Below are 24,813 nucleotides of genomic sequence, written 5' to 3'. Positions count from 1 at the left end.
GTTTACTGACCACCAGCTGGACTTGGTTTCATCAATTGTCAGCTTATACCATGCACATCTCATCAATCTGGTGACAGGGAGACTGCAGAAAACTGTTAGGATCTTTACTAGGGTCAAAGTGTGCAAAGCCCACTGTTCTCCCTTTTTCCATGGTGTCCGTCACCTCAGCAAAGAAAATAAAGAGCTGGTTCAGCCATGATTTAACTTTGAAGCTAAAGTTATCTAGTTACCTTCTTGTCCTGCACATGTTTAGAAATGGCTTCTAAGAGGATTTACTCCATGAATTTGCCAAGGACTGCAGTAATGCTGACTAGCCTCTAGTTTCCTATACCCTCCTAGCCTTTCTCGAAGACAGGTGTAATATCTTCCTTTTCCAGTCAAAAAGTTCACCAAATTGCCAAAACCTGTTGAGTATCAAACTGATAATGGCGTCACAATGACAATGGCAATTGTTTCAATGATTTTGGCCAGCTACTGCAGCACCCTCAGGTGTCCCTTTGTCTCTTTCTTCCTTTATTGTGGGTACTGCTTCCCTCCATCATACTCTGCTAGGATGTGGAAAGCCTAAGGATTAATTTTACCAGTGAGGACTGAAGAAAAAATGCCTTGCAAAGATCAGTTTTTCCCAAGACCCTTGGCAGTAGGTCTCCTGCCCCATGGAGTAATGCACCAATAATTTCCTTAGCCTTCACTTTGCTAATATTTTACCTATAGAAAGCTTTTTGCAGCACTGCACATTCCTTGATAGTTTTAACTCCACCTGAGGTCTGGATTTCCTAACTGCATTCCTAGCCATGCAGGTAATGTCTTTGTATTCCCCATTGCATGTCCTTGCTTCCATCTTCTGTGTACTTTATTTTCGTGTTTGCACTCACTAAGGAGATCCATGTTTATATTTGCAGGCCTTCTGCCATTCTTGCTTAACTGTTTTGATATTGCTATGGACTGTTCTGATGCTCCAAAGAGCTTTTTGTTGAAAAATATACAGCCCTTTTGTTCTCCAAGGCAGTTTCCAATGGGATCTTCAAAACAGGTCCTGAACAGAGCAACATTAGCTCTCCTAAAGTCTAAAGTTGTAATTCTGCTTTTTTTCTTTCTGTCTTCTCTGTGGATCATAAACACCACTACCTCATGTTTGCTTTAACCAAGTCTGTCCTTGACCTTCATATTTTCATTGCTTGTCTCTGAGAAACAGGTCCAGAAGAGCATCACTCCTAGTTGAGTCATTGATGATATGCATCAAGAAATTGTTTTCAGTACTTTCCTAAATCTTGTGGACAGCTTGGTAAATTAAAATCACTGTACTTGGTAGCTAATTTTTGTCTTATTTGACTTCAGTTCTGACTTAAAACTTGTCCAAATCATGTGCATCTTATATTGTATCCTAACATTTTGTGACTAAGGTCAGTCAGTCAATCTTGATTCCATTCATTGCTTTGAAACAGCTGTTTGGGTTATCCACTACCCAAATTTTCAGTGGTGCTTTTGCATATGCTTTAAAAACAGTAAGACTGCACAGAAGTATTTCTTTACAGTTGCAATGTCATGCCTAATCAGAAGAGCTTCTGCCTAAAATCTTCTGCCCACAGAGTTTACAACACCTGGAGATTATCAAAGTTCAGTCTACTTTTGGAATATATACATTTTTCAATAAGTATTTTTTTCAGCTCCAGGTTTTGTGCTTCTTTCAGGCTGTCCTAGCACTGGAAACATTTCTGGATGTAATACCTCATTTGGTGGCTTTCAAGGATGCATGCGACTCATTTCCATTGGTAACAAAGCAGTGGATATGATCTCAGTTCAGCAAAATATTTTTGGCAATTTCAGTGACCTTCAGATAGATTTATGTGGCATTATAGACAGGTAAGAAAATAATATTTACTCATTTACTTATTTATTTGAATGTTTTGTTTGCCGTACTGATGTGACAAAGAACTGAATACTTACAAAATGGCATGATGCTGCTTTTGTAAGGATTCAAAAGTCTAGAATAAATGCAGTATACATAGCACAGCAATTAGATTTTCATGCACTGCAAATAGAGTAACTGGGCTTAAAAAAATTGATGTTTCAGATTAATTTTGAATATCTCACTTTCTTTTTGACTAAACCTATAGACACAAACCCCCTCCTATGTTATACAGGCCCATTCACCCTTTAAAATGCTATGTTCTTTACAAATTATTGCTACTTCCTATATTCTACTCATCCAGAAACACAGTAGCTAGCATCCATCACAGTAAATGAGCAGTCTTTTTCAGGCTATGGTCAAAACTAATCTCATAACTTGAAATAGATTATATTAGCATTTATCTAAAAGAGGATGACTAGTTTAAGTGGCTACTTCCGTAGGGAGGAAAGACTGTATACATACCCTGAAACAGATTGTAATGCTTGATGGAAAGATATTGCTGGAGTTCAGTGTGGAGAAGGCAGAGGATGAGCCAAAGGAGATGCTGCAGTGTGGCAGAGGCTGCTGAGAAGAGAGGGAGCAGACACCCAAGCAGGCAATGGAAGCAGAAGTTTTCTGCTATGGACACAGGAGAATGCAGGCACAGGCATCTATGCAAAGTCCTCTTCAATCCAGAAATGGCTGCCTTGGACCAAGCTGAAAGGTTGTACTAAAATGACGCAACAAGCAAAGGTGTGCTTGTAAACAGTTCTCCCCCACCATCTGCATTTCTAGTCCTCAGAATCTGCCTTTTGATCTAAAAATGTCTGGCCTTTGAATTATAACTCTTTTAAAAATTGCTCTCTTTGGGGAAAAGAGTGCAGACAGAGATCTGCTTCAAGACCATAACTAGTTTCAGGTTCAGTCACACAGACATATTTCTGTGACCTGCTTTCCATTGACAGAGATAACAAAGTGTATGTCTATCCAAGCTATTATTTTGAAGAAAGTCACAGTGCCTTATTGATCAAAGACAACAATAGCACTGGTTCTTTACCTAATTCTTCATACAAGTTTACTGAGACAAATCTCCAAAAGGAGGCTGAAAAACCTGCCTACAATGTGATCCTTTCAATTAGGTTATATTGTGTATACAAGCCAATCTTTCTGTACCTAGCATGTTATAAGAACATACAGAATTGCACACATAACATCCTCTGTGCTAATTTATCCCTTACTGAGTTAAGCCTGACTTTGCAGTAGGCAGTAAGTGTGATAGACATATGACAAAACAGAGTTTGACCTATGTCAAAACTTTACTATATAACTTGTTAGAGATTTGTATTTGTGATGCAGTATACATTTACATTTCTTTTTATCTTTCTCATACCCTACTCCTTTTGACTAATTTTCTTACTTTTCAAACTTCTTGCACTGTCTCCTTCATCTCCTCTCTGATAGACCTCATGACCCTTCCTTCGAGCTTTTAAAGCGCTGTATCACTGCTGTTTTTTTGACTTTGGAATTGAATTTACTCCACATCCATTACACTGCTTGTTTTTTTTGCTTGTAGTAAAAAGACAGAATCAGGAACAGAATCAGGTCAAAAGACTGTAATGTGAGGATCCACATGTTCTTTAGTCAAACACATTAAAGGACACCCAAGCAAGATTATGAATGGAAAACATTACCAAAATGGCTCATAATATAATCGATGCCAGTTACTATCTCTGATTTACCATGGATTTTTGAATGTACAGTGTAAATGGGGACCTCTCAAAATGCTCATTTCAGAGCCGTGGTTTAGGAGCCATCTTTTCCTCCGTTAACACAGAGAGGTTTTACCTAAAATTTTAAAGGAAGATGGCACATTTCTATATGTAGTGATTACAGTTTAAGCTTTTGAATGGCCATAGTATGTAAATGCATACAAGTGAGGTTTTAAAAGTAAGTTTGCATGTATAAACATTTATAGGGTCACACTGTGAATCTCAGTAAATAGAAATCCAGCATTTACAGTATGCCAAATGTCATAGCCCTTTTCTCTCCTTCAGTGCAAGTTCAGTTTATTCAGAACTGTACTCTACCCTTTTGATTTTTCTTTTGTTGCTTTAAAGCACTGCATCAAAGGGGTTAGATTTGTATATAGACCTTCCTCATATTTTTATCTTGCTGAATTTTTATAGCATATGAAGATAGCATCCTTGTTTTACATCAGTACCACCGACATCTTTAATCTTCAGTATGGAGTTGTGTAAACCACTTAAACTTTCCTGCCACAGTAGTTTTCAAAGTGTTTTTATTACTTCTTGACACTATGTTAACTTTTTCTTAATTTACTCTCATAGTTCATCAAAAATATATGTGGTTTCCCATAATCAATGATACCAACTGAAAAAACCCAAACCTTCATTATGGAAGGTTTTAGTTTGATTGGTGTTTTTTTCTCTAAAAATTGCTGATGTTAATTTGTCTCTTTGTATATCTTGACAGTTACACCTTTCTTGCACTAGCTCTGCCAAGTCAGGATTCAGCTCAGCATCCTTGCCATATGTCTTCCTAAGTTATCAAAATAGAAATTTAATCCACTCATTTTTATCAGTTTCATTACACTCGTTGTCTTTGATTTCAAAATAGACTGTCTTTAAAAAGTCTTCCTGGTTGTGGGCTAGCTTACTCCAGCTTGCTTCTTTCCAGTTTCCTCAGTTTCATTACATTTGACATCTGCAGCTCATCATCCAGAACAAACTTCATGTTTCTCTTTACCAAACTAGTACTACATGTCACCATAAATCCTAGTTGATAAGATATATTCTTCTTTGCCAACATTAAAATTGTTTACATGCATTAAACAATTTCTAATAGGTAGCTTGTATCATCTTGTGCACAATATTGTTTGAGATAAAGTTTTCTTCCTACAATGATTTCTACATGTCTTTGGTTGCCCAAAGCTGAATTAATCAGCCTTGCTGCCAATGTGCTCCTGATGGTAGATATCCCACTTACAGCTGAGGGCAAACAAACCACTGATTTGTCGTGGAGTCTTTTTTGGGAGTCTTTGCGTCTCCAGTTCCAAATAGTGAAGCGTGACCCAAATCCTGGAGTTATTGATGGCATTTGTAGCAGAAACAATGGGCCACTAAATGTAATAGTTTTCCACACATCAAGTGCATGAACACAAATAAAAGTTACTGTTTGCATAATGATCTGAATTTATATGCAATAGTAAATAAACTGAAAATAATTCTATTGAGTCCATTCTTTATCACATGTGTATATATGCACATTTAACACATGTGGAGTATTCTTTATCAGATTTACAATCCTCATTGGCACATGGTTGGTTAATCATACATTTGTTTATAGGGATAGAGTTTATTAACCTATTCTTCTTTTTAAACAAACAAAAAATCCCTACCATTTTCCTATTTTCTGTTTTCTTAGTTCCATAAAATTTCCTGTTCCTCCTCCTATGCTTAAATTATTATGAATCTTTCTACTCATTGCTCTTCCCATGCTCCTTCATTTAGCCTTTTCATTTTATAATATCTTTATATTGTTCCATTGCTCGTACACCTCTTGGGCATGCAAATAATTACTTCATATATTTCTCCTTAATATCTTTTCTCTCTGCTCCTTTATCAATATATATTGGTTTAATAACTACTAATAATACATAAACCATTGATAAAATAACTTTAAGGACATAGTGTCATTCTAAACAGTTTACAAAGTTAGCACATCTAGTCTCTGAGGAGAGAGTAGCAGATGAACCTGTCATAGTTGCATGAAACCCTACAGAGAAACATATGACTCCTTACCAGGAGTTATTGCCTTTGGTGTCTCAGCAGCAGTGTCTTGCACTAAAACCAGAATAAATAGTTTTATATGTGAAAAAGAGAAGACACTGTAAGTGGAATAGCTTTCAAATATTTTTCTCTCTTTTTTTTTTTTTTTTAATGAAGACCTAAGAAAGAAAAATAATTAAAATTGCAGCAATTAGTTATTTTTTTCAGAATATCTTTCAACCATAGTTTGGTACCATGATAAACAGTGTACCAAAAATGTATTTGACAGAAAATTAGCATACGAACTTCTTATTTTTTCCGTCTTTATCACAAGCATATTTATGTTCTGGGTCAGTGTTCTCCTTTGAATGTTAGCTTATAATTATTATTAGCCTGCTGTCTTGGCTTTTAATCATATATCGTTTTCAGATGTCATACACTTAAAAGCATATTATCAAGTAATATGTGGAAAATTCTTAATCAGCTGTTTTTCACTGGTATAAGCAGACGTGATGATGAACCCAAAAATTACCTTCTATAGATGAATTACTAGAAATACTTTTTCTAATATTGGGAATATTTTTTTAGAAAATTAGTTTCCTCAGAGAAAGAACTGTTCTAAATCTTGCTTTGGATAGGTTCACAATATATAATGTAATTATATGTTGACTTCGATGTAGCTAGTGGCTACTTTGTATTATACATTCTGAAATAGAGGGAAGATGTAAAATTTAATGTTAAATGATTCAAATTATACTCTAAGTTGTTTCCATTTCTATTAAAGTTGGTTCAAGTGTCATCAGTTTCATCTAAGCTTTTCATCTAGTGAACACTATCAGGAAGATTAATTAATATGGGCAGCAAGTCAATACAATTAAAGACCATGTAAATCACTTGCAATTTAGGGATAAGGATGTCTTTATCAAAAAAGGAATAAGACAAGAAAAACTATGTCTGAAATACATACAAGAACAGCAGCTGTCAGAGGCTGAGCTGAATGTCCTGAATGGCAGTTATGTTAGAGGAGAAGTGTATTTGCAATAACTGATGACTAGTCATACCCGTAAAAAGAGCAAAATTAAGTACTTATCCTACAAAGTATTGCTATGCACATTTATACAATTCCTTTAAACAAAGTATTTAATATCAAAGAGGATGTGAGCCTAGTGCCTAAAGTTAATTTTTATATTCCAAACCAGAGCACATTGAGACGTATATCTAATCTGCAGACTTGTCTTAGAAATACATTCTCTCAGTGAGATAAAAGATCAGCACTTTCACTAGCAAAAATATCACTTACTTCCTTGAAAATAGGTGACCTATATCACTTTACTTACTTTACCTACACTTTTCCTGCTACTTTCTTTTTTTTTCTTCCTCTTCTCTGAAAACCTCTGCTTATCCTTGTTTATAAACATGAAAGGAAGTTAAAATTCTTTGAGAGTCAGGAGGATTGAATATACAAAGACCCTGAATTATTCATAGGGCAGATGTGTGAGCTTTCTACAATCTTAATTTAATACTCTCCTAAGATTTCTTGAATGAATTAAAAGGTATTTTAAGATCCTGTGAATATTAGTGAGACAGTTTTCTTTTTTCTGTGGTTTTCTGTGGATAATATCAACAATAAGGCCCTTTTTATACTTTCTGAGCTGTATCATATACACACGCATATACACATACACACACTGCAATTAGAATGTTAAGTAATTACTAATTTGAAAAGCTAGCAAATAACTGGTTAAACTGTGCTACTCTATTTCGGTATGGTTTTGGTTGTGTTTATAAACAAGATGAATTCTCCTTTTTTATTCTCATGCAATATTTTATACTTAGATATGGTGCTGGAGTCTTAATCATTAAACAGTTAAAGGCAAATTTTCTTTGCAGTCAACCATTGTAAATCCAGAAGAAAGCCACCAAAATTCTTCAGGTTTCTATTTATATCACCGGAATGAATGCTGGCTTTACTGTTAGTTACCTCTTGTGATGGAACTGACATATTGAATATTTTACTCTTTCTAGAATAGCAAGTAAGCATGATTTTAGAACAAGAAAGAGCTCTCAGGTTCTATGGTTAGTTTTATTTATGTGATTTTTTAAAAAATGTTCTACTATTTTTAGAAGGATAGAAAAAAATCTGCTGTAATGCTGTTTTGTTGTGACACAGCTTGTTGAATAAGTCCTATCAGTTGCAAAACTTGCCAGTGAATTATCAGCATGTATATCTTTAATTGATTGAATTGCAGATAGTTGTATGGTAATAAGTAACAGTTATGCATCTTACACTTTATTTCTGTTCTCACAGACTTATTGCATAATTAACATATTTATCATAGGCAACATAAATATTAAGGAAGATGAATGAAAATTCTCTTAATTTTCTAATAATTATATAGACTTCCTTCATGTTATTATTCTTCTTTTTCATTATTTTGCATCCCTTGATAAGTGCAAGTGACATATAAACAAATGGAAAAGAGAGTGAAAATGCTCTTTGTTTTTCATTTTAGGTGTTTGCCTAATTACTGTGAACATGGTGGTGAATGCTCACAGTCCTGGAACAGCTTCTACTGCAACTGTGCCAATACTGGTTACAAAGGAGCTACTTGCCACTATTGTAAGTCTAAGATGTTTTCTGACTGCTTTTATTAATTGTTTAATTTTTTCGGTGTTTGCCTAATTACTGTGAACATGGTGGTGAATGCTCACAGTCCTGGAACAGCTTCTACTGCAACTGTGCCAATACTGGTTACAAAGGAGCTACTTGCCACTATTGTAAGTCTAAGATGTTTTCTGACTATGCTTTTATTAATTGTTTGAATTTTTTCACCACAAACATATACATTTGTATTAATCACTCATATTAGCAGATTGTTTTATTCAAGAAGAGGCCTTGAGAATTCAAAATACGTAGCAGCAAAAACTCATTGAAAGTTTTAACGTTTATCTCTTTCTGTTTCACATTTTCCGTAATTTACACAAGATGGTCAGTAATATCCTCTTCCACCCATACAATCCCACTTTCTGAATCAACAAATAATTTAGAAATGTATTTAATTTATCTTTATTCATCACAACAATTATTTTTTTCTGAGACAATGGGACTATATTCATGTGCAAAGGTAATCACAGGCTAAGCTTTAAATGTGTTTATGTGGTTTGCTGAATCAGGGAGTTGATTAGGAGAAATTTTAAAAAAAACTTAATCAAAAGTAACTTAACTAATTTCACAGGAGATGCCCTACATTTTTACTGCTTTAAGTATGTTCTGGGAAGCAAAATAAATCATTTCATGCTTCATTATGTGCTTCTAATAACAGTAAATTCTTATGAAACTATACAGAGAATTGTAAAAAATTCCAAAGACTGCCCTAATGATGACATAAATAATCCTGCCCTTATAAATTGTCCTTTTAAAATCTATACAATTCTTGTTGGAAGATTTTATGAAAAGAACATATGTCTACACACATGGAATTTTTTAAGAAATCACTAATTTTAAAAGACTGCCTATTAAATCTTGCTTGTACAGAGTCAACAACCTTTCCTGCATCGCCTTAATTGCAAAGTACACAGTGGCATAAATCACAATTTTTAGAAAATTTTTGTAACAAAAAAAGGATGCCAATAGTACAGATGCTTTTGAACACCGCAGCGTATGACATAAACTTATGACAAGTCCAAGTAAAGATGAAGGTGATTTGAATCATCATAATTTTAAAAATCATATGTGGAATCAACTGATGATGTCTATAAGGACAGATGGATGCCATAGTTTCCTAATGATCAGGAGTCCATGAGAAATGTAATAATATGATAAGTGTAATTGAATTCTTATTGGTTGCAGAAAATACATATAAAATCCTTCTGTGATGTTTGTTTATGATTAATAAAATGCTGCATCTATAGATATCCCTGGAGGTGTTCAAGACCAGGCAGGATGAGGCTTTGAGCAACCTGGTCTAGTGGAGGGTGTCCCTGCCCGTGGCAGGGGGGTTGGAACTTGATGATCTTTAAGGTCCTTTCCAATCCAAACCATTCTATGATTCTATGATTCTATGATATAAAGTGGAAGATTCAAAATACTTGATTTTAGTGATTTTAATGATGATTTCAAATCAAGAACATAGGATAATTTTTGGCCATGTTATTATGCTTCTGTGTAGTTTCAAAAGAAAAAAAATTGCCCCTTGAATTCTCAAACAAACATTCTCTTTGTTATAAAACTAAGTTACTATTTTCAAAATATTAGCATACAAACTACCATGTTCATAAAAGAATTAATGAATAATTGAATCTCTTTTGTCATGTTTAAATTTAACTAAAACTATTCACTGTAAGGAACAAAAATATCAATTTGAAAATTACATAAATTGTGCATTCTGAATATTTAATGGAGTAAGCAACCTGAATGATATATTTTTGGTAGGCGTTGCCATAGAATGTCAGTAACCATCAGGCAAAAAATGCAGAGACCACATTCTTCCAAAAAACTAGCTTCTTTTTAAAAACAGCACTTCTTTTGGATTGCTGCACTAGTACTTTATAGCTTTTAAAAAAAAAAAATAATTAAACTGAATTTATATGGATCTAACTCTTCTAGACTGTTAATAATTATTATGGAGTTATGTTTTTACTTGTATAGCAATTTAATTATTTTTTTCCTGAATCTAACAGCTCTTTCTGTTTCTCAGAGTGTTTTCAAATTTTGATCGTAACTAGTAGAGCATGTGGTCTAATTTTGAAAAGAAAGACCAGAACAGTATGACTGCTCAATAGTAATATAATGGTTAAAGGAAAAGTTAGGTTAACATGGTCTGGCTGTGGCATTATCATCAGTGGTTCCTGTCTGTTTAAGTACAGAGGTGAACTCAGAAGTCCTTTTCCTCAGGTTTTTGATCATAAAGAAGTCATCACAGATGTTTTTTTAGGCCTTGACTGATATAAAGTGTACGTGACATGGAACCAAGCAACTGTCATTTTGTCTTTGGTTATTTAGTTCTTTTACTGCCGTCTCTGATATGTCATTTGCCCTTCTCTTTAAAAAAAGAAGAAAATAATAAGTGTGAAAAATGAAAAATGCCAGGAGACAAACAGAACAATGCCTACCTTCTGCTGTATGTAACAACAACTACCAAAAAAAAAAAAATATCTGAATTGTCTGAGTTGGTTAGTGTCTATTTCCTTGGAAGCTGACTACCACGGTCTAAGTAATACCCTGGATATTCACATTTTTTGTCAGTTTTTACAACCATTTACTTACCCACATTTCATGGTTTCCTCCCTGAAGCTTCCAGCTTGAAATATGGAAGAAAATGCCTGAATATGTCCCTTGTGATCTCCCCAAAAAATAAAACCGAATGTGCTTTACAATATAAAATGAAAGTATAGTTTTGATTATGTGATTTCTTCTGTTTTCTTTAGCAGTGAACACACACAACTTATTTTCCCCACTGACAGGTTCCACACCTTTTTTTTTTTAATTCCCTGAGTAAAATGTAAAATGATGCCATTACATTTGTGGTGGAATGTGTTCTTTTACAGCCATCTATGAGCAATCATGTGAAGCCTATAAGCACAGAGGGAACACTTCAGGCTTTTACAATATTGATTCAGACGGAAGTGGCCCTTTGGGACCGTTTCTTGTATACTGTAACATGACAGGTGAGGTGATAAACTTCCTTAACTCACAGCTGGGACTGTATGCATGCTCATTATATTGAAACATGAGTTATCAAGTAAGAAGCCTCTGTAGCTCATAAGTTTAACGTATACATGCACAGCAAAATGAAGGTGACTCCTTAGCTCAGAATATTGGGCAAAGAATTAGGCAGAGAAATTAAAATTATAACAGGATTCAGGCTGTGAAGCTGTTGTGCCTTGCATAAATTGGACATGTGTTCCATATGGAGCCAATGTCATACTAGTTCATTTTTGGAGAGCAGCTTTGTTTTCACTAAAGTTACAGCCTCTTGAGGACACTTAAGGAAGTGAGAAATAAGTGATGTTTTGTGAGAAAATTACTGATTTTTCCCAGTAGCCTTCTGAAAAAAATGTAATTCAGAACTAGACTTTGCTGTGAGGAACATAGACATTAAGCTTCGTTTTTCAAATTGCAAGGTCTTCTGGAGAATGCAAATGCAACCAGTGGGACTCTTGCAGCCTCACTTTCAATCATCATGCTTTCTCTTCTGCACCCAGTTCTTTGACCCTGACCATCTATATCAATAGAAGTTTTAGATATCAGACTTTGTTGTCAGTCTGCCTTTTAAGAAACCAGTTGATGTTGTCTATGTATGCTTATAGGTATATGTCCTTTCAGTGAAGCTTACATTTAAGTGGCTTTTTAAAATTTATTATTGTTTTATTTGTGGCTGTTTCCTTTCCTTTTAACCTAGCCTCTATTTGTTTCAATTGCTTTCCAGACAAAATGATGGAAACACTTTATCGTTTTGTGTGACAAAAATATATTTTTACACAGTTATAACTGTTTAAAAGACTATATGAACAAACTATAGTTGAATTAAGTTTAGGTATGTCCTAAGTGTTGAGAATTTGACTTAGAAACCTTATCATAAGCTTTAAATGTTGATTTGTAGACAATTTGTGGTCACTTCTGTTTCTTCAGAAACTGGCAGGACTCTGTGAGTGGCATTGGCTGATTTTCACAGTGATCTAAAGAATACTTGTCATATGTGTTGAAATTGTAGAATTCCCATCATTTCAGCCGGTCTGTGCAATTTAACCAGTCTCACCATGTCAGCTCCGACTTTGACATCTACAGTGGACTGTGCTGGTTCACTGTGGGCACACTTCAGATTGACACAGGCCCTTGAAAAGAAATATCCTAGTGCCCTATGAGACTAAAAGAGACCAAAAAATCATGGCAGAAAGATGACAATTTTTTTAAGTGGATATAACCCTCCAAGGTACAGTGTTGTGTCTGATTTATCCTTGTGTGTCTATGAACAGATGTTACTGTTTTTCTCAGTCACTCCTTATTCACCACATTAAGCAAACCTCATTTATGAGTTCCTCATCTCGAGATGCAGCCTGACAGAATGAATCTTCTGTGTTTGTTTTGTTCCCAGTTACCTCATGACTGGCATTCCCTTTTCCCACCAGAGGCAGGGAAGGCAGATGCCCACATTTTTTATAGCACTGCCTTGCTTTGACATTCATGGGGCTCTGTTTTCAGGCAGCTGGGAGGGAGTTGCCTGTCCCTGTTTTACTTGGAGGTCAGTTTCAGAATGAAGAGCCTACAACCTACACTGCCAGTTAAGATGACCAAACTTTGCATCTACCTGCTTGTCTGTGTCTTTATAGATTTGGGAGTTTGACAATGAGTTTGGCAGCTGGGCTGTTTGTCTTAGTTTTCATGTTCCATGTAGCCTTTAGATATGTTTGTGTCTGTTATCTGTGTGCATATACAAAAAGAAATCTAAGTTTGTTATATTTCCAGCCATCTGCTTTTTGACACCACGACTATGTACTTAATAAAATTTTGTGATTTGAACAAACACTTGTAAGCAATAATAAAAAAGTTGCATAGTAGACTCTTTTTAATATAATATTTTTGAATAGGCATCTCACCTTGATATTTCCTTTAGATTTTCTGATGAATACTTGTCCTTTAAATGACCATGATTTCTTTCCTCTATAAATATCTCATAACGTCAGCCATGTGTGGCTTGTAGGAATCTAACAAAATAAAATACAACTCTGTTAAAAAGTTAGAAATACTGCTATTAGAATGTCAGAAATATTATCATCAATACTACAAGCTAGAAAAATAACATTTCTCATATCTACTCAAATTACATTGGTCATCAAGATACAAGAATATGGTGAACATGAATCAGACTTGAGTTGACTGACCCAGACTGGCTTTAACTGTGAGCCTTCTCACTCCTACCTTGAAGAGGATTTTAGTCATGGGTATCAGACTGTTACAGGCTTTGCAAGTGATAAGAATAAGTTCAGTGCTTCCATATTCAAAGGTGAGGGTGCTTGGCAACAGAAACACATGAGCCTTTATCACCCACTAGTATTTAGGGCAATTTATATTTCGAATGACATAGAGGGAGTGATCTTTGTATTCCCAAGCAGAATGTCTGATGTTACATTTCTTCGTATGCAAACCATAGGACAGAGTGACCAATGCACTCCCGTGCTATGGCACCAGCCAGTTTCACCCTTCCTGTGTTTCTGTGTACAGGAAAATTATTTTTCCATTCTCAAGGTAGATACATAGTACTTAGCCTATGGCCTGTAGTAGCTTTTAAAGTAATGGCTCCATGTAACATCAGTTTTAGTTATCTGTGAGATTTTGCATTGTAATGAGATTTTACAATTAAAAATACTTCCCATGATTGCTGTAGGAAGTTAAAAGAAGACTTCTAATGAAAGAATATTTGTAAAGTATCAATATAACTGAAAAGTTATTGAACCACTTTGTTGCTAACTGTAACATGGCTCCAAATTGGAGAAAGTCTGTTTCACAGCATACTGCATGTCTTAAACTTACCTTTCATAAATGTGCAATATATTGTCTATTATTCAACCATTTGAGTTTTATGTGTATTTATATGTAAGTCTTTTTTGCTGTTTTATGACAAGAGCATTACTTTGAAACATACCTCTCTAGAAATAATGTTAGGAGTACAGAATATTTACTAGTGACTCGTGGAAAAAAAAGTCTTGCAAACACAGTTAACTTGCTTCTGGCATAAATATTTTGGCAATATTTTGCATGTTCCGAGTTTACATGAGTAGTAAGGCCTGTCTACACAATGCAATGAAGTACGTAGCTGCCTTACTCAGCAGCACCTGAACTAAAAGGTGACTTAAGAGCAAGCCATGTTTTTTAAGGAAATGCAGTTCTCGGTTCCGAACTAGTACTTCATCGTACTGCAATACTTAGTCAAGTTAGCATACCATGGTGGTTGCCATAAATTAATATTATGTCAGGTGTTCGGAAGCAACTTGCTATTGAACTTTGGAATCATGATTCTTAGTCCTTAACTAAATTTATGTTTCAAATTATACTTCAAAAAATGCCTACTATTTTATTTTAGATGGCTAGAATAACACATCTTCATGTAATCTGGCTTTTATAGTAATTACAGTATTTGCTAGCTACTTTTGCTTCTTTGTAAAAAAAAAAAGCTGTAGGCCATTTTCTCACACAGAATAAATTAAATCAAATTATAGTGATATATGTAATGTAGCTAGAATCTAGAATAGAATTTAGTGTTATTTTATAAACAATTTAATCCTGTGAAAAGTAACAATAGTAAGTATTATTCCTTTCTATTCTTTAATTGCAGTCTACCATGTAAACTGTATCTTATTTTGGAGACAATTATTCGTCACTTACTCTTTCCTTATACAATAATCATAACAAACTGAATACCTGTTACAGTCACGGCACAATAATTTACTTATGCATAAAACCAATGTTTTTTTTTGTTTTCAGTTTTTGCTCAGTGATTTATGTCTCTGTTGCATATACCCCAAAACACATTTTTTGATCAAAGAAGTCACCTTAAAGTTTGGCTGATTTCAGCATACATTCTGCTTCTATTACTAACTTATGTAACTACTTTTCATTCTTCATTAATTTTCACATGTGTTTTGAAAGATACAACGTGGACTATTATACAGCATAACAACACCAACCTAACCAGAGTCAAAAGTGCTAATCGAGAGAACCCCCACACTATGTTTTTCAAGTACGCCGCCAGCCTAGACCAGCTCCAGGCTACAATTAACCATTCAGAGCACTGTGAACAGGAGCTTTCTTACCACTGCAAAAAGTCAAGGCTTTTAGATAAGCCAGGTAAGTTAAGCAGAAAAATCTTATTATGTTGCATAGTGCATTTTATTTTACTGGCTACTAAAGGTATTTATTTCTATTAAGGTTGTGATATTTTGCTACTATGGAGTTTGAACTACTTCAAATATCTAGTACTCAGATTTCTGTAAGTTGCTAAAAGATATTTGAAACAGAAAAACACAAATGTCTGTTTATAACGGTCTTCATTGGAACTACATGATCCTTGAGGTCCCTTCCAACCCGGGTCATTCTATGATTCTATGATTCTATGATTCATTCACAGAATTAGGTGCTCTCAAACTTTATTTCTCTCGTAAGTCTTTTAAATTAACAGACATTATTATCATTACAGAGAGCTCCTGTTGGTTTACCTTCTAGGGATTTTTAAATTTTAATGAAGGAATTACTGAAGAAATAGCTCCTTAAAAAAACACAAATTAGTGCACAGATGTCAGCAGAAGTTTATTGCTGAAAGTTTTTGGTCATTTACAGAATCATAGAATGGTTTGGGTTGGAAGGGACCTTAGAGATCATCTAGTTCCTAGCCCCCTGCTATGGGCAGGGACGCCACTCACTAGACCGGGTTGCTCAAAGCCTCATCCAGCCTGGCCTTGAACACCTCCAGGGATGGGGCATCCACAGCTTCCCTGGGCAACCTGTTCCAGTGTCTTACCACCCTCACAGTGAAAAATTTCTTCCTAATATCTAGTGTAAATCTGCCCTCTTCCAATTTAAATCCACTGCACCTCATCCTGTCACTGCATGCTCTTGTCAAAAGTCCCTGCCCAGCTTTCCTGTAGGCCCCCTTCAGGTACTGGAAGGCCACTGTAAAGTCCCCCCAGAGCCTTCTCTTCTCCACGCTGAACAACCCCAACTGTCTCAGCCTGTCCGCACAGGGGAGGTGTTCCAGCCCTCTGGTCATCTTTGTGGTCCTCCTCTGGACCCATTCCAAGATGTCCACATCTTTCTTGTGCTGCAGACCCCAGGCCTGGACACAGTACTCCAGGTGGGGTCTCACAAGAGCAGAGTAGAGGGGGAGAATCACCTCCCTCGACCTGCTGGCCACACTTCTCTTGATGTAGCCCAGGATCCGGTTGGCCTTTAAGCTGTGTGTTGTGAGTGCTTGACAAAAAGTATTGATAACATTAAATTTCAACTGTCTAATACAAGCATTAATTTAAAAAAAAAAAAAAAAACAAAACAAATAGCTAAAATGTGTACTAGTGACAAAAGTATAATTGTTTTAAGAAAAAAATCAGTTGAGATCCTCTGCTGTACTTAAAAATGAAGTTATGTAGTCCACTTAGTTGCTGTATAACAGACTTTACCATTAAAATCCATTCTAAGTATTCCAAACAATGTGGAAGTAAAAATATCATTGTTTACTGTCCTTTGAAAAACTAAGTGAAATTGTTCGACTTGTCCATGAGAAACTCTAAAGCTGCTCAAATTTATTTCTTGGCATGCTTTCCTACTAAGCAGAGAGCAGGCCTCTGAGTGCAACAGTCTTTGGTTCCATCTCTAAACTCTCTCCTTACATATTTTTTCTCTTTACTTATGTCATGGACATCACTGGACTTCTTAGAATAGAATTCACTCTTGTCAGAACATCTGCTCATAACCTCCACAGCATAGAAGATGAACCTAATGCTTAAGATGTCCCACTGAGACTCTCTTTTACCTATGGATTCCAAATTAAAGTTATGGTTAGATGTTTAAAAGCCTGGTTTACACCAAGCAGAGTTTCAAAATTGTGCTCTCTAGGTGTTTAATATCTTTTGGCTTTTGACCGTCACATAGACTAAGTGAAAACAAAAAAAACCCAAACAATAAACCTCACCTTCTCAGTTTCAGCAGAGTGACCAAGCTGGAAACCATGAAAGGGTTTAAGTCAGAGAAGAGATGGAAAGACTCAGGCAAGCAGGACTTCCTATCTTTTATTTGTGATCCAATGAGAATGCACAGAAATGCAGGTTTTTTCTAGAAAGCTGAAAGAGTGCAATCAGTCAATTACATGAAGTAATCTAAAATTTAGAATTTTGAATGCTAGGTGTAAATAGACATGGAAAAGATATTTGTGAGTTCTACAGTTTTCCTAAAATTGTTCTTGGTTTAAACACTGCCACAGACAGTACCAAATGCAACTTGCTATTCCTCTGAAGAGTGAGCTTTAGTCTGTTCTGAAAGAGAGAGCTCTGAGGTAAGAGAAAGCTAGGATCTGGTGATGGTCAGTCTTGGCTTCTACAGTGAGGCCACCTAAAAAAGGCAACACTGAGTTTTGTGATATAGGGATGAAATAACGACACTTATTAAATAGAATTAGGATTTTTTTCCTCTCTGTTTGAAAGTAGCCAGAGACAAATTTTTGTGACTGTTTAGAGGATGTATTAACTTTGCCTTATCTTTTCTAGCATTCTTAATTGAATAACTTCCTTAAAATAAAATTCAGATTTTTACATTCCAAGATTTAGATCTGCCTTTTTTTAATTCAAGGGTAGTGACCATGGTGCATGACTTAATAAGGGCAACACCTCTTTGATCCATTCAGTCACAGTAACAGTAAAAACAGATAAAGATTCTGGGAGAAGAGTGCCCCTTTGCAGATATAGGCTGCTCTGTGCTTTTGAAGGGCTAGGTCTCACCTAAAGGAGAAGGAAAAAAGTGGGCTTTTTTTCCAAATATATGTGCTGGTACTTTTTTTCAGGGAATTTAGTGAGCAGTGCACCTGGAGTATCTGCTAAAATAGATGTTGTTTTCAGCATCCAAACCACATCAGCAGCAAAAACTATGAGTTTGTAAAGTCTTAGAATCACAGAATCACAAATCATTGAGTGTCCGAGGTTGGAAGGGATGTCTAGAGGTCATCTGGTCCACAGTCTCTCCACCTAGAGCTGGTTGCCCAGGACCATGTCCAGACAGCTTGGGAATGTCTCCAAGGATGGAGACTCCACAATCTCTCTGGGCAACCTGTGCCAGTGCTCAGACACCCTCACAGTGAAGAGTGTTTCCTGATGTTCAGGAAGAACATGCAATGTATCAGTTTGTACCTACTGCCTCTTATCCTGTCACTGGCCAGCACTGGAAAAAGCCTTCTTTACAACCTTCCTTCAGGCATTTATACACATGGATGAGCTCCGTTCCTGAGTCTTCTCCAGGCTGAACAGTCTCAGCTCTCTGAGTCTTTCCTCATGGGAGATATCTCCAGTCCCTTAATCATCTTTGTAGGCCTTTCCTGGACTCTTTTGTACTGAGGAGAGGGGGAAGAATCACCTCCCTCAACCTGCTGGCAATGCTTTACCTAATGCAGCCAGAATACTGGTGGCTTTCCCTGCAGCAAGGGCACATTTCCGGCTCATGTTCAGCCTTGTGTCTGCCAGGACCCCTAGGCCCTCTTCTACCAAACTGCTTTCCAGCTGGATGGTCCGCCAGAACATATTGCTGCCTGTGGCTGTTTCTCTCTGGGTCCAGGTCTTTACACTTCCCCTTGCTGAACTTTGTGAGGTGCCTGTCAGCACATTATCTTCAGCCTGTCAAAGTCCCTCTGGATAGCAGCATGACCATCTGGAATATGAGCCACTCCTTCCAAAGTTTTGCTGCGTATAGCCATCCAACGTCTTTGATGAGGTGGAAGATCAAGGTTATATTTACACTGTGATTATTGTAGTGGTTGTAGCTAAAGAAGACTTGACAGAATAACCTTTAAATTGTGTAGGCCAGATATCTAGTTCAGCATAGCAGTGTAATGCAGAGCTATTCACTGCATTAGCCACATAAGTACCACTTTCTCAAAGACATCTATACAGTCTTAGAAGCAGTCAAGCCATCTACTGTTAAGCAAAAAAGGCAATGCCTAGATAAACCCTAGTTAAAAGTGGGATGCATCAAAACTGACAACAGTCAACATATTGTGAATATATGCTACAACATTTTTAGTCTGGTAAATATTTTTAGTCTTTGAACACAATAAAATGTAAGTCCTGGGCTTTTGCCTCTGAGGCTGAGAGAGTAAGTTTTTAAAACATCCTCCAACATATTGTATTTTTATTTCTACAGATATAAATTTAGAACTTGCTAGTATCATGGAAAGGGAGAATTCTAGTATTTTGAAAATGTCAAGGTCCTGCCACTCCATGAAATACTTATTTCTTTTATCTCCTGGATATCAGAAAGCCGGGGGGAAAAAAAGAGGAATTAGGACTCTTCTCTTGTTTTCATGTATTTTTTCTTCAAGATATAGCTTTCAATTGAAAAGTATAGAGAGAAGACAGAACATATTACTTGTTTTCTCTGAAGAGTAGTAATTTCAGATTTAAAACTGCTACTGAAAACTCTGGTTCTATATTTCTGAGAACTTTGGAAATAGATTTCTCACCTATTTTTTTGTGGAACAAATAATTTCCAGCTTGGTCCAGAAGGTATGCATTCAAACTTTAGTGTCTCAGTGTGACACTGGACCAAAAACTTTAGGAGTTTTATTAGACATTTTTGTAAGGATGTTGCAATTATAAGTGTGAATAATAATTAAATTTTATGGAGTGTTCAGCCTCTTTAGGAGAGCTTAGAGAGCAAAATAAAAATTGTTTGGAATTCAAAAACTTTAAAAATTTGAGGGAAGTTTAGAAAGGTGAAGTGATCTAATTTTAAATTTTGGACTTGATGACTTCCTTGTTATTTCATCTATTCAGCACCTGATGATAGTTTTCACCAAGTTTTGCTGTTTAAGATCACCTATACGTATTTGCTCACTGATTTTTATACATGTTGCTTTGAATGATTTTATAGTCCGAATTACAAAACAAACAAAAACCTAATAACTGCAGCATACCTGACATTGAAACAAAATTCAAATAACAATTTACTGAAATGAGTCTGTTTTATTTCATTTATTACAAGCACAATGGAATATCAGAATTTGAAATGCCAATAGGCACATTATCAAACTGCCTGCACAATTTAATCCCACTTCTGCTATCTATAATATCTTCTCTAGCTATACCTGACAAGTATAAAATTTGATGATGGTCACATGAAATATGTTTTGGAACACACAGTAATTCTTAACTGTATATTAAGAATACATTGCGTTCAATCAGCCTGGATAGCATTTGCAAATTATGTCATTAAAGAAGTCACCTGTCAATACATTTATGTGATCATTATGAAGAAATCTCTAGCCATTTTAATTAATAGCTTTATTTTGCTTAGGCTAGATTTTCTGCCAAAGCAGGAATAACAATCTGAGCTAATCACTATGAATTTACAGCATTCCAGAATCTGAGCTAATCACTATGAACTTACAGCATTCCAGTAAATACTCTCTCCTCACCCTGCTGTATGAACAAATAACTGAGAGCAGCTTCTAAACATACCCCAATGTCCCTAGCAAAAGACTGGGAATATTAATTCATGACTACAATATAAAGCAAAGGTATGCTGTTGAAACAGCAGAAATATTCTGCTTTTTACAGTCTTATCTGTTGGAAGCTTTTTCAAGTGCTGTCTGATAAATTATTTATAACCTGTCTCTAGGTATTCTTCCTCCTGTGATGGTTTGCAAGCACAAAAACTGATCTTGTACACTGATGCCATTATGCAAGCTTGAATTTTCCAGAAACTGCTCACATGCTTTTTAGGCCTGCTGGGCCAACAGTTGTGTGGTAATGAATGCAGTCAATATGTTTACCATCTGAGAGATTGTCAGCGTAACAGAGGTCTTATCTAACAGTGAGGCTTAATAAGCTGTGGCAGTTGTAAGTAAAGTTGAGAGTAGGATAAATTCCAGCTTCTTCCTGGGAGCCTCCTGATGAAAACTTGGAGCTCCAACAACAGCAAAAAGAAGTGCATTTATAAGAAACTCTATAATTTAACTGTAATTGAATTATTCTCATGCCTTGGCTCTCATGCATTGCATCTACCATCCTTCTTCCTTCTCATTTGAGATGGTTTATCTTTATGCTTCATATCTTTTAGCTGTTATCTGTTCTGTACCTATTTTCTATGTTGCCGTGGTAGCTTGGCAGCATTTTTAAGCTCAATCTGCAGTACCTAACATTAAAGAAACATCCTTTATAATTTTGCTGCCAACAATGCTGACTGGATGCACCACACAGAGATGTAATAGTCCTGGGAAACCTCACTTCTGCTCACAAGGTACATCAGCTTGCTGATGGGAGCACCATTAATGTGATTTCTACTGTCTCAGAGTTTATAAATTCTTAATCTGCTGCCTATGACCTGACAGCCATCTTTGGGCATTTCTGATTAACACCGCAATTCATCTGCTTAATGTTTGTCACAAATATGGATGGTAGTGCTCTGTAGTACTCTTGGTAGCAGGTTGAAACCATTTCCACATAGCTTTTTTGCAACTCTTCTCATTCTATTACTTCCATGATCTGAAATTGATCTCTACTTGGGAATATAAACTACCTTGGTTTTTAGGGTGATGGCGTCTCCTTTTTCATAGACCATTTTAAGATGAACTATATAAACAGTCTGCTTAAGATAAATTATTCTAATATCATGGCTGGCTGAGCTAAGGACTGTGAGTTCACTTTTCCACTAATGCAAGCGAAAACCTGTGACAATCATTTAATACCTTATAATGAAGTATTAAAATGAATAATTACTTATCAAGTAAAGATAGTATTATTTTTTTCTGCTTAAAGTTTTTTGACTTGAGAGTGATTTTTCTCTGCTTAACGTTTTGGAAACTTTTTTGAATGAGAAAAACTGGGAGAAGTAGGAGATGAGACTTGGTACTCATTTTCTCTAATCTGCCTTTTAGATGGGATGCCACTGAGCTGGTGGATTGGAAGAACCAATGAAACACAGACTTACTGGGGAGGTTCCTTGCCTGCTGTACAAAAATGTGGTTGTGGATTAGAAAGGAGCTGCATTGATTCCCAGTATTACTGCAACTGTGATGCTGACAGAGATGAATGGTGACTTTTTACTGTTGCTTATTCACAGTACTTCATCCTGGAAAGTAAATAAAAAAATGTACAGGCCTTAGCACATTTAAATTTAAATTACCATAATGTCACCTGCTTCTTTCATACGGATCACATTTTCTTATAAAATTGTGGCTGTCTATGTTAAGTATTATTGCAAATTCTTTCACTCTGAAGTCTAGGGAAGGTTTAATTTCGTGCAGATAACTTTATCATTTTGTAGTATATTACATGTTATATATTAAGACGTTAGCTCTAGTCTTTAGTATAACTTCAGTTATTAGTTTTAGAATACTAAAAGTAATTAAAGTTAAAATGTTCTGGAAAAAAATCAGTTAATTTTTAGCACAATTTTTAACCACGCTTTTAAGTTTAGACTTTTTTACACATTTTTTGTCATCTACAACTTTGATAATTAAAACTGGACACCTTTGCTATCAGTGAAGCCAAGCACTCATGGAATCCTTTTCTAAGGGGAAGGAGGTATTTCTAAAATGTAGATCAAATTCCAATTGTACTTGGAATTCTCTGATGCTATTTATGATCATATTCAAATAAATAGTATAGAAGATGAGTTCCAGTTACGATGTCAAATCTGGACTTGACTTTTCTCTTGAGAGGATCAGATACACCTTTCTCAACAACTGCTCCAGTGTAGTGTTGGACTTTATAAAGCAGATAGGGACTTTTCAAAGGAAATCCTTCTTACTGGAAAATGTTTAAACTTGAAAAGCATATTTAACGTATATAAATCAGATTCAGTGAGTAGGTTAATATTTGCATGTTAATAACTATGTCAACATCTATTTTTTGAAAATAGAAAAATGTAGGAAAGCTACTTAGGAATATCTTCCTGTGTACAAAATGAAGCAATGCATTATTCTCTCCTTAAGCTAGATATCCACCCTTCCTTTAAAGGAAAAACAGGTGAATTTGGTTGGAAAATGTTTGTTCTCTCGTCCTGAGCAGGGAACTCAGCTGATACAGAAATGAAAATACAACAAAGGATTAGTCAAACAATACTTCACAAGCTTAAAAAGTTTCTGTAGGAAAATAATTTGCATCTGCAGTAAAATTCGCAGATATCTGATCTGCTTATTCCAATAAAGAGATAAAACAAATAGACTGATTTTCCCTATTGTTAAGCTGTACAAAAATACAAACAATTGTTTATTTCCAACAGCAAAATAAATATTAAAAGATGATGCATTTTGAGACAAGGTTTAGAGTAACTACTAGTATATGTAATACATTCTTGCTCAGTTTTGTCAGTCATTTAAACCATGCTCACATGTATATGTTAATTTATAATGGTAGCATACTTGTAAATAAATTAGACAGAGGATGACATGCATGTCTTCACTATAACTACCTTGAGTAAGTTACATATGTTTAGGAGTTTATTACATTGAAAACACAATGACTCCTGTCTTTTATTTCTGCATGTATTCATTATTGACATTTTAATTTTCATTTTAAGGGGAGACATATTGGTAACTCCAATGTTATGTAGGCTATGTTTACATTTATTTTAGTAGTTGGGCTTAATGTTACATTTGGTTCCCTTGAGATTAGAGGTTTGAATTTGTTGACTCAGTACTGTTTGTAGGGCAAAAAAAGTACTTAGAAGTGGTATTTGTTTGAGATGCTTTCTGAGCAGAGAAAAACAGTTACACACAGTGTGGCTTTGAAAATATTATATTGATATTTTAATCTATCTTATTTCAAAAATTGGACATAGATTTAACTCTAAAACTCCTTGTTTGATCAAATATTTCAGTCTCTAAAAGTCTAAAATAAAAAAGTTTTCATAAGAAAAAAATCTGTTCCTGAATATCTACAAAAATACAAATCCTCTCATCAGAAGAGGTAAGACAGGTTCCATTCAATTTCCCTTTGTTTGCAGCATAGTGTTACTGAAGTAAACTCTTGGTGTTTTGAGGGTTTCTTTCCACTTCTAAATTAGAACTCTGCAATATCTCACCTCATCAAAAATGGTAATGGCGGGGTAGTAAAGGGAGAAAATCATTGCTAACTTCATTCAACACAAGAGTGGAATCTGTTCCCATTGTCTCAGGCCCAGTGCAATTTCAGGGCCAAAAATGGTGCTTATGAAATTTAGAAATTAAGTTCTGAAACTAAATTAATATGGATTTTAAACAAGGAAGTTGGTCTAAGATTACTACTACTGGGTGTGTGCTAGTTTGCATACTTCCTTTTCTGTGAGTTACACATTTCATAGAATCATAGAATCATAGATTGGCCTGGGTTGAGAAGGACCTTAAAGATCATCTAATATCAAACCCCCTGTTGTGGACAAGGTTGCCAACCACTAGAGCA

The 24,813-nt window shown here is 35.5% G+C and overlaps 1 protein-coding gene across 1 annotated transcript in view; it reads left to right on the top strand.

Moving 5' to 3' along the window:
* LOC104471478 (contactin-associated protein-like 4) overlaps positions 1-22,468 on the top strand; it is a gene marked incomplete at its 5' end in the record, with an annotated part of 49,198 nt that extends 26,730 nt beyond the window's left edge. Inside the window, 5 exons of the mRNA XM_010086832.1 lie at positions 1,692-1,863; positions 8,193-8,299; positions 11,227-11,346; positions 15,326-15,523; positions 22,308-22,468. Coding sequence (XP_010085134.1) covers positions 1,692-1,863; positions 8,193-8,299; positions 11,227-11,346; positions 15,326-15,523; positions 22,308-22,468 — 758 coding nt within the window. The remainder of the gene's footprint in view (positions 1-1,691; positions 1,864-8,192; positions 8,300-11,226; positions 11,347-15,325; positions 15,524-22,307) is intronic.
* Between the last annotated feature and the right edge of the window lie 2,345 nt (positions 22,469-24,813).

The sequence above is a fragment of the Pterocles gutturalis genome, unplaced genomic scaffold (genome assembly GCF_000699245.1).
Source record: "Pterocles gutturalis isolate BGI_N339 unplaced genomic scaffold, ASM69924v1 scaffold11296, whole genome shotgun sequence".
In the NCBI taxonomy this organism is placed as follows: Eukaryota; Metazoa; Chordata; class Aves; order Pterocliformes; family Pteroclidae; genus Pterocles; species Pterocles gutturalis.
The sequence above is the reverse complement of the archived record's forward strand: the minus strand, read 5'-3'. Positions and strand labels throughout refer to the sequence as shown.